The following is an 11,472-nucleotide window of genomic DNA, read 5'->3' as shown; positions in this document are numbered from 1 at the left end:
AATTAAGATTATCTATATGTATGAATATAAAATAATCTCCAAAATGTATTATTAAGTGGAAAAGACTCTCTTGCACCACTGTTCCAGTCTAGGGGGGCCCCTTCCAGGCTAGCTGCACAGCTGCCAACCCGGGACTTCACTGCTCCTCTGAATCTACACTTTCCTAAGTCTTACTCATTCTCTAGTTGTTTCTCAAGAACTAGCACATATACGATGAAAAGCAAGTTAAAAAATCAGCGCGTATAGAATGCTACCATTTGTATAAAATCAGTGGGATAACAAATATGAACTTTATTATATATGAATAAAATGTCACTAACAGCACTGGTAGTAACTAACAGGACTGGCTGCCTTCTGGGAGAACAGTCCGGTGGGGGGCTGGGAACAGGGTTGTAACGGAGACTCTTCACTGTATGCCCTTTTGGTACATTTTGAATTTTGAACCATGTGAATGCATTATGGATTCAAAAACTAAATAATAAAAAGGACCCCAATACTAAGAAGCTGTATTTCCTTCATATGCGATTATTAATTCTATATATACACATAGGAAAGGAGAAAAATCTAGGTGGAGATGGTGATGGTGGTTAAGAGAGTGTGGTAAAAGAAAACTGTCCAGAGGAAATAGTTTCCTAAGAAGGAAAAATAGCAGCAAGAAGTCTAAGAGGCATGAGAGAGGATGGATTCAGGAACAGAGCTTTCAGAGAAGGAAATGTGCACCGATATAGGAAAATGCTCATGACAGCAAGGGATTAAAAAAAGAGTGTAAGAGCAAAGAAAACAATCAACATATTGAAAAGGCAGCCTATGAAATGAGAAAAAATATTTGCAAACCATACATCTGATAAGGGGTTAATATTCAAAATATATAAGGGACTCATACTACTCCATAGCAAACACACACACACAGGAAATAACTGAGTAAAAAATGGGCAAAGCACCTGAATAGACGTTTCCCAAAGAAGACATACAAGTGGCCAACAGGTATATGAAAAGTTCTCAACGTCACTAACTATGAGGGAAATGCAAATCAAAATTACAGTGAGATATCTGTTACCTGTTAGGATGGCTATTATCAAAAAAACAAGCAACAACAAGTATTAGCAAGAAAGTGAAGAAAGGGAATCCATGTACACTGTTGGCAGAACTATAAATTGGTACAGCCATTATGGAACAGAGTATGCAGACCCCTCAAAAAATTAAAAATAGAATTACCATATGATCCAGAAATTCCACTTCCATTTCCAAAGGAAATGACAGCAGGATTTTGAAGAAGTATCTGCACTTTCATATTCGTTGCAACATTATTTACAATAGACAAGATACGGGAAGAACTAAAGTGTCCATCACTGGATGAATGGGCAAAGAACATGTGTTATGTATATACAACAGAATATTACTCAGCCATAAAAGAACATCTTGCCATTTGCAACAACATGGATGGACCTTGAGGACATTACGCTCGGTGAAACAAGTCAGACACAGAAAGACAAATACTGCATGATCTCACTTTTTTGTGGAATCTAAGAAAGTCAAACTCACAGAAGCAAAGAGTAGAATGGTGGTGGCCAGAGGCTATGAGGGTGAAGGAAATGGGGAGATGTTAGTTAAAGGTACAAATTTCCAATGATATAAATAAGTTCTGGGGACCTATACTTGAAATTTACTAAGGTAGTCAATCTTAAGCGTTTTCATTGCATACACAAAATGGTAACTGTGTGAGCTGAGGGATCTGCTAATTAGCTTGATTGTGGTAATCATTTCACAATGTAGACATACATCAAATCATCATGCTGTACACCTTAAATACATGCGATTTTTATTGTTCATTTTTATCACAATAAAACTGGGAAAAATAGTGCATAACTTTATGCATAATACCACACGAATCTCTTCCTAAATATATCTGCAGATGCAAAGAGGGAAGTCTTGAAGATAATATACCAAATCACGAATGGCAGTTTTCTCAGTGTGGTATTTGACACCTAGCATTCTAGGAGCCTAAAGTTTAGGGCAAGGCAACTGTCAGTCCTAGTGAGGAAACTGAAATGCAGTCTGGTTTTACTGGTTCAAGTCCAGCACGACTGCACAATAGCAGGGACACCTCTCCTATGTCTCTGCTGCCACCCCAAGAAACAAGATTTTACCTACCATAATGAATTTTTGTGTTCTAAAAATGCCATAATCACTTTGCATGCACAGCTAATTTAGTTACTTGATTTTATTATCTTCTACTGACAGGCATAGGTTACATTTTGGAGACAGTTTTTAATTTCATGTACATAATAAGCAGTACAACACATCTCTATTTCATTTTAGTTTCTGAAGGTAAAACTGCATGCTTTTCTTAATTTATGTTGTAACCAAACATAACAGTTCCTTTTTTTTTTTTTCCAAAGGAGATCCAAGTTTTTCAGGAGGAACATGTTACTTTGCAAACAGTAGTGCTGGATACTCAAAACATTAGCCAATTTAAAAGATGCCTATGTTACAATAGACTCAGAAAAAAGCAAAAGCTGGGAGATCCCACCACCACTAGACCTGCCTTATCAGAAATGCAGAAGGTTGTACTTCCAACTGAAAAAAGAATGGCATGTCTTTCAATGGTATCAAACCAACTCTATTTTTCAGTCTCAAAGATTTAAATTCATGAATTTTAAGAAAACTTATTTTCTGAAAGAAAGTGAAAGTTTTTAATTATATCAACTTTCAGTTCGCTTTAGAGAAAAACTCATACCAAACAGCTCAAGCTATTAATTTCATGAATATTTATTTTGCCAGATTCCAGTCTGAGACTAACTATGCATAGGAGAAAAAAGAAGTGAACACTAGGTGGTCAAGGTTATTCGATTAAGCAAAGATGTAAACAAAGTTATGATAGTCTGATGTACAGACATATATACACACACACACATATATACATACACATATATTACATCATATTCCTGATGCTATTATAACGTCAGGCAAAATTAGTTTAAATTAACTAAGTGTATTCCTCTCAGTTCCTAGTTGGTATTAACATATCCCATACTTAGCCTTGAATGTTCGTGATCCCTGTTGACTAAGCATAAGCATCTCCCAGATACTACTGAAGCTTTGTTGAGTTAGGAAATGCAGTACTATAGAAACCATAACTAAAAGAACGCTGAAATTCTAGAAAATTTGTAACTTACACAGTAGAAATTCCTCAAATGCTTAAAAACAGAAAGGGCCATATTAAGATTGCTTTTAGGGAAAACAAAGAGTGGTGCCCTCATCAGACCGGATCCCACATGCACGCTGATGTATGAGAAGCACATAAAAGAGGCAAAGTGGGAGGTGGTGCTAAAAGGAGTAGGAATAAAGTTCTGTTAAGAACAAAGTTCAGTTAAGAATGCTGCTGTTAAGAATAAAGTTCAGTTCAGTGAGTAAGCATGGAACCAAGAATAACCATGAGATTCAATAACTTTCGCATGTTTAAGTGGCATGCTTAGAGAGAAAAAAGCATCTAAAGCAAAAACTTCATTCTGAAGAAAATTCCAGGAAAACACACTCACACATACACAAACATACAGACACAACACACACACCCCAACAATCCTGCTTAGTTTATAATTCTCTTCAGGGTTTTCTTCAGAGCAAGTTTGATATCCTTGTTCCTTAGACTATAGATGAAGGAGTTCAACATGGGTACTATATTGGTATAAAACACTGAGAAGAACTTCCCCTGGCCCACAGAACCATCAGAAGAGGCCTTGAGGTGTGTGAATAACCCAGAACCATAGAAGAGGGCCACAGTTATTATGTGGGAGCCACATGTACTGAAGGCTTTGGACCAACCCTGAGCTGATGAGATGTGGAGGATATTGGAGAGGATGAGAACATAAGAAACAAAAATAATGACGCTAGATATTATGACAACTGTGCTCACAATAATGGATTCTACCAGCTCACTGGCATAGGTGCTGCTGCAGGACAGCTGGAGGAGGGGGAAGATGTCACACATGTAATGGTTGATGATATTGGAATCACAGAAGAACAATCTGATCATGTCCCCTGTGTGGACCATGGCACCAGCAAACCCCATCACATATGAACCAGACATGAGCAGAGAACAGACCTGAGGGGACATAGTGACCGTGTACCGCAGGGGCTTACAGATGGCCACATAGCGATCATAGGCCATGGCTGTCAACACGTAGCACTCAGAATGGACAAAGAAACAGAAAAAGAACAGCTGAGCCATACAGCCTGCAAAGGAGATGATGTTCTTCTCTGACACAAAGCTCATCAGCAGTTTAGGGGTGATGACCAAGGAGTGGCAGAGATCTATGAAGGACAGGTTGAAGATGAAAAAATACATTGGAGTGTGAAGGTGAGAGTTCAGGTATATTAGGTTAATTAGGATCAAATTCCCCACCACTGTGACTGTATAGTTCAATAAGAAGAGGAAGAAGAGGGGAAACTGGAGTTGCACATGGTCTGTAAATCCTACCAGGATGAACTCAGTTACCGAAGAGTCATTTTTCATAGCCATTATCTGCAGGGGTGTGATCTGTGAGGAAATGAGAGAAGAATGTCACATTAGGAAGGGACTCAGATCCTTTGCTCCTAGACTGAGGGCCTGTTCCACGGGGGCTCAAGTGTGACTGTTGGGACGGTGCTCTGGAAGAAGAGCCAGATCAATGACTTCCTATCTTTTAACTTTCTTCTCTCATCTGTCCTTCCCTCCCACGTTTTCAAATCTCAGCTGCAAGTTCTCACCTACCTTAGGATGACACAATGCAGGATAAAATCTTTCAGCAGGGGCCCAAAGTGATGTCCACATTTGCGAGATAAGGAAACAGTATCTTGAAGATACAAGTAGGCTGACCCAGGTCATATAGCAAGAAGGAAGCCCAGAGTGAGTACTTGGACTCCTTTCTGTCGAAATTCCTGAAGCTTGAGACAGAGAGGTCACTGTGACCCCACTGTGCCCACTGCTCAACCCACTGTCTCCCTCATACTTTTCAGAAACTCAGGTCCTGGCTTAATGAAAGTGCCGGGAGTGTCCCCTATGATCCTGCATTCCTCCTACCCATCCCTTTTATCCAGTTTCACCTCAAAATCACAATGAATTGTTTCAGAAGGGCAGGTGCCCTCCCCACATCTCTCCACTGCTGCAGCAGTGGGAATGAAAACATCAGAACAGAAAAGATCCTTCTCCAAGGATCAGTTCCCACCAAGAATTTACAATTGTCTGTACTGGGAGGGAGTAGCCTCCACCATGTTCCTAGTTATCCCCCAGAGCTCATGCTCAATTCTAAAAAAGGAGTGCTGAGGGCAGCATCATTTGCCATTTCCAAGATTTTTTTACATTTTTTCTGTGACTGATAAAGCATTTTTTTACATTTTTCTGTGACTGATAAAGACCTCACTTTCACCAGACCTAAAGCGTTCTTTTCCCTTCACTGTCCTGAAGGAGACAAAGGTTCTGACAATGGAGGAGGCAACATCCCTTCTGTTTGCGGATTTGCATATGTCTTCAAAGCAAGGTAAATGCATCAACTTTGCTTCTCCAAACCATCAGCTGGCTAACAGTGTGAATGCATCTTACTCTCCGTGGAGCTCAGCAACTTGTTTGGAAGCTTGGAAATGAGCTTCATTTAAGATCAAAGTTTGATTGGGTCCCTCAGGGAAGAAATTACTGAGCCAGTGTTTACATCCTTTGTCAATAAGTTGATATTGATACCTTTGGGACTCAATATTCTTCTCCAAGGATCAGTTCCCACCAAGAATTTACAATTGTCTGTACTGGGAGGGAGTAGCCTCCACCATGTTCCTAGTTATCCCCCAGAGCTCATGCTCAATTCTAAAAAAGGAGTGCTGAGGGCAGCATCATTTGCCATTTCCAAGATTTTTTTACATTTTTCTGTGACTGATAAAGCATACGTCATAGCTTTAATACCACCCATCTTTTGGTACCTCTCACATGTATAGAGAAGTATAACAGAGAAATGTTAAGAGATTGAGCTCTGGAGGCAGACTGACTGAGCTTGAGTTTAAATTCTTCCACTTACTACAAATGTGATCTTGAACAAGTTACTTGATCTCTCTGAGCATTTTGCCTCATACACATGAGTTTAATAATAGTTCCTAATTCCTAAGACTGCTTTGAGGATTAGAAACCTCTAGAGCACTTAGAGCACTGCTTGGCAGATGGTAAGTGCTGAGCTGGTATTCGTTCCCCTTTGTCTTTATGCTTATCTGTATCCATAGCATGGTCCTCTTCCCTAAGTTCACAATTTTGTACCTAACTGTTTGCTAGACAGCCCCCTTCAAATTGAACTCAGCATCTCCTTGTGGTGCCAGAACTGTTTCTCCTCCTGTCATCCTTTACTAAGTTAATGGCATCACCCTCTACCTCATTAGCTAATCTATGAATGGTTGTCATTCTGGGCTCCTCCTCACTAACCATTAGCATCCAATCTTCAATGTTCACAAGACTCTATCTCCTTAAAATCCCAGGTTTCTGATCCTTCCTCCTTATGGTACTGCCTTTGATAAAGCTCTCTTACCTCAAGTCTGAGATGTTTTCTGTCCTTAACCTGGAGTCCTACCATCACCAATTATAAATGCTTTTTTTAATCGATGTGTAATAAATTACCATAAACTTAGTGGCTGAAAACAACACCCACTTATTAGGCATAGTTCTGTAAGTTAGAAGTCTGGTATGGAATGACATGGCTAGATTCCTTGTGCAGGTCGAAATCAGGGTGTGGGCTGCATTCCCTTATGGGGGCTCTGGGGAAAAATCTGTTTCCAAACTCAGTGAGGTTGTTGGAAGAATTCAGTCCCTGTGGTTGCAGAATTGAGAGCTCGATTTCCTTGCTGGCTGTCAGCTGGGGGTGACTCAGCTTCGAGGAGCTGCCTGCATTCCTCATCATGAGGCCCTTTTGTCTTCAATCCGGCAGTAAATAGCACGTCAAGTCTCTATGACCTCCCCTTTCACCACTAGCTTGAGAAAAACTCTCTGCTTTTAAAATGCTCATGATTAGGTTGGGTCTGCTCTGAAAATCTCCCTAATTTAAGGTCAACTGTATTACATAAAACAGCAAAACCCCGAGAGCGGTAGATCACTCTATACACACTCAAGTAAGAGGGGATGATACAAGGGAAAAAGTCATCGGGGGAGGGATCGCATTCTAGAATTCTGCCTACCACATCTATCTTCCCTGGAAATCTATTCTTCACACATTTTATATAGCATTACTTGTGAAAATGTAACATGCCTTTGTTTAAAACCTTTCAGCTTCTCTCTCAATACAGGTGCAAACCCCTCAGCCTATTACAGAAAGACTTTCAGGGTCTATTCCCCAACTTTTGGCCTTCCTTCCCAAGGTTTACTTCTCGAATTTTACTCTCTAGTAATACTGAAGAGCCTGAAATTCCTCTCACACGTTCTGATGATTTCTTGGCTTTATATCAGTTCATCTGCCTGAAATGCCTTCTCCCTTGTTCTTCACTTGGGTACCATTTACTCTCTAAGACTTTTCCTGCTATCATTTCTGATAGAACATCTGCTCTCATCTCTTCTCCTGTCTCTATTCCCAGAACCCAGAGTGCCTTCTCAGAAAGCTGCCAAAGAGTCTTACTCACTTATCTTCTTCCATTTAAATACAATGAGTTTACCTGGGTGCCTTCATTTAATGTGTAAAATCCGAGAGGGTGCAGAGTCACCCTTATTTACTTTTTATTCATACTGCTATTAACAGGTCTATCTTCCTTTCTGTGTCTTCTTTTGTGTTTTGGTCTTTATATTTCTAAATAACACGCAGTTGTTTCTTGATTTTTCAGTAGTATGCCTCATCAATTGACTTAACATTTGGGAAATTAAATCTAGTCAATTTTCACCTGCCACCACCACAAACATACTCCCTAATGTGTTCATCTTCCCAGTAAAGTTAATTTTTAAAATTAGATTAATATTCAGTGTTTACATGATTATAAGGATGTAAATGCTCTGCAAATCTAAGCAGTAAGCCATGCTGCTTACTTTTCCTTCACAACCCTGTTCTCTCTAGGGTAAATGATGGTCTTAGTGGATTTAAGTTGCAAGGTACTCTGAGAACAGAAAGGAATAAGATGCAGATCCTGCCCCTCGGTTCTCTCATTCTAATCAAAGTAAGAAAAGAAAGTAGTAATTGCATAGTTTATAAATAACTGGTGCTAGCCACAGTACTAAACTCTTTCATTAACTTATCCTTAATAATCTTCATGACTGAGACAAGTATTTGTTTCACATTTGAAGAAACCAAAGCTGAGGTTGAAAAAATTTTGCCAAAGTCATAGCAACTATGGCAGAGCCAAGATTTAAACACAGATCTTTATTAACGTAAAGTTAATTTCTCTCACAATGCTATGCAGACAAAAGGGAGTAAGTACTGCCACAGAAGTTTGTACAACGCACAGTAGTGACACATATTAATTAAAAACTTTTTCATTGTAAAAAATAATTACTTTTCACTGTAAGTGAAATGAACTTGAGACAAACAAAAAAGTTCATTTAACTGGCAAGTCCAGGGCTGCATTTTGCTTCAGATTTGACTGGATCCAAGGGGTCACGGAGGTGGTGTCTGTCTTTTTCTTTCATTTGCTTGTATATGCTTGGTTCTACATGGCTTTTTCTCCATGTGTGGACCCAAAGACTCAACTCAGCTCTTCATGAATATGTACCTCCACCTTTATCACCAGATCACTCCTTTGCTTGATCTTATCTTAGCTGAAATTTCAAAATGGGCCTTACTAAGAGCTGGGGTACAACTCAGGGGAAAATGCCTTACAATGAGACCACAGGACTAGCTTGGGACTCCATGGCCCTACTCCGTAGGGAACTTAACATAGATAAGGCATGAAGAGAACCCCAGAGAGATGGTGAAGGGGGATCAAAAGGTGTTAAATTTTCAGCAAAGTGAGAGGGCATCCTATCAACTCTGGAGCGGATCATAAATTTCTTGGAAAGACTTCTTAAAGAAGATAACATTTTTAGAACACCAGCTAACATCACAGAGCTACAGCTGTATGTACTGAGAGGAGATCTATACAAATGGGCAAGAGATTACATCAGAGAAATCTGTAGAATATTAAACAAATGAAAGCACCTAAAATATTCACTTCAAGGGAAACAAAAAAGAAAATGAAAGCAATAATAGTACTTGATATATTATCTGTAAATGGTGTTTAAAACTGTTTGATAATGTGACTGCCAGTATTTACCTAAAAATGTAGTTATAACCGTATTGCAAGAGAGATGTGTGTGTCTGTGTGTCCATGTGTCCGTGTGTGTGATGAGAGGGAGGTGAAAAAGATTCCATAGGAACCACATTGGAAACTATTAGAGTAATCTAAATATGAGATGAGGAGAAGCTTATAAAATCAGTGTAACTGAGAGAGAAGGCCACACCAGGATTTCTAGCAGGTAGGTACTCTGGGACTTGGAGACTGGGTGAAGAAGTTAAGTGAGAAGTTGCTTACTTCTAGTTTGCTGCCTAGATGGCAGTGACAAGAGCTTAGACAACGATGACCAGAGGAGAATCAACGCTGAGAATCACAAGAAACTGTCAAATGCGGTTTGGGGCACTTTAACTGGAGGCACATACACAGACATAAGATAGAACTGTCCAGGAGGCAGGCAGGGAACAGGTTCAAGCTACACGCATAGATGACTATGAATGAGGAGGAGAACAAACACTTACTGGACTCTTTCTATGTTCCAGGCAGTGTTCCATTACTTTACATTTATTCTCATTTTAGAGACAATAATTCTCATCTAACAGATGTGGATACCAAGGGTGGAAGAGGTTACAAAAACTGCCTAAAATCTCACAATTAGAAAGTGGAGAATCCCTCTGGGCTTACATTTCAGACAGTCTGACTTGATGGTCCACTTCCTTAAACTCTGCCACAACAAACCAGAACCTCAGGCTGGTAGAATCACTGATGCTCTCAGCTCTCCTGACACTGGGAGAGTGACACAGCCACGACTGGGCTGCCTGCTGTGGGTGCTGCCTCCTGCTCAGACCTGGGTGAGCTGGGTGGCACCACAGCTGCTCGAGCTTTTGGCTTGCCCCACCCTTGCCGAACCTCTGTCTACCAAGCTGATATCCACACCTGTAAGATGCCTTGTTCTGCCTGTCCTCCAACCTCAAACCAATTGTCTGAATTCCCAATCTTCTTTCTTTTAACTCTTTTCTATTTAAAGGCGCTAGAGTCATTTTTCCTCCAGTTTTATTAAGGTATAACAGACAGACAGCACTGAATTAGAGTCACTTCTTATTTGTCCACAAAAACCCTGACACAGTAAATTTCCCCCACGTACATAAGCCAAAGTACAAACTAAGTGACAAAACACATTATCTGTCAAATGGGTTAAATTCTAAGTTAGAAATACGAATAAACTTTGCAGTACAAGATTTCAGGGTGTTTTAATTCACAATTCATCACCAAAATCTGTGTAATCTTTGTACCTCACTTCTCAAAAGGGAAGACTCTAGCTTCCTCTTTGGCAAACCATGTCATTATTAGTTTTCCCAGTAAGTCCTGTTCCATGTGACATAAACTCACTTGATACAACTTTGGATTTTTCCACCAAAAATTGTCAGAAGTAAGTTGCAAACACAGTTTATATTTCTTGAAAAAGATGTCAAATCAAAAGGACCTTTTTCACTGGAACTTCCAGCTATGGTTGAGTAAGAAGGTCAGCAAATCTCCACGATAACATCTATAAACTTGGACAAAATTGGCAAAAACAATGAACTCAGTACATTGGAAATCAAGCAAAGCACGCAACAATCTGAGAAATGCTGATGCTTCAGAAAAGTGTTGAACTTTACGTAAGAACAATGGGAGTCTGTGATAGTTTGTATAGGGCTCTTCCCAATGCAAAATTTTTACTAGATATTTTAAGGTTAAAGATAAAAAGAACTGTATACAAATACTGTACTCTAGTTGCTAAATTTGTTTCCCAAAGGAGTATGTGTTTGCAACTCTGAAACTCCATTATATGTGTACCGAGATCGTCGGGATGATAAATAAATTGTAGATAATGGAAATGTTATACTCAATTGCCTTTTCCTGGCTGACTTGCTAATGATTCCCAATGATTCCCAATGATGCCGCGGGGAGCGGCCTGCCCCACCTGCGCGGCTCCTCCCACAGCCCGGCCGCCGCACGCGCGGGCCCAGGCGGGCCCCACCGCATCCTGCCCGGGGCTCACGGGCAGCCCAGCGGCCTCCCTGCCCTGGGCCTGAGCACAGGGACAGCCTCACTCTTACCTTCTCCGAGGAGTCTCTGAAGACTTAGCCGGCGAGGCGGAGGCCGGCGGCCCCAGCGAGGTCCTGCGCGCGGGCTCCCTGCGCCTCGGCAGGTGCTGGGCCTGAAGGTGAGCGTCGCTGGGCCGGGGTGACAGCACGGAGGCTGCCACAGGACACGAATGGGGGCCCTCAGGCCAAA

General features: G+C 40.7%; 1 protein-coding gene across 1 annotated transcript; it reads right to left on the bottom strand.

Moving 5' to 3' along the window:
* Positions 1 to 3,322: 3,322 nt before the first annotated feature.
* Positions 3,323 to 4,522, bottom strand: LOC105094517 (olfactory receptor 143). Its single transcript, XM_010986568.2, has one exon. The coding sequence runs from the start codon at positions 4,517 to 4,519 to the stop codon at positions 3,587 to 3,589; it is 933 nt and encodes a 310-aa protein (XP_010984870.1). The 5' UTR covers positions 4,520 to 4,522; the 3' UTR covers positions 3,323 to 3,586.
* Positions 4,523 to 11,472: the final 6,950 nt, after the last annotated feature.

The sequence above is a fragment of the Camelus dromedarius genome, chromosome 34 (assembly GCF_036321535.1).
Source record: "Camelus dromedarius isolate mCamDro1 chromosome 34, mCamDro1.pat, whole genome shotgun sequence".
NCBI classification, from domain to species: Eukaryota; Metazoa; Chordata; class Mammalia; order Artiodactyla; family Camelidae; genus Camelus; species Camelus dromedarius.
This window is presented reverse-complemented; position numbering and strand designations above follow the sequence as displayed.

What these genes read in the sequence shown, in the direction of transcription:
- LOC105094517 (XM_010986568.2), bottom strand. Translation starts at nt 4,519, where the DNA reads ATGGCTATGAAAAATGACTCTTCGGTAACTGAGTTCATCCTGGTAGGA.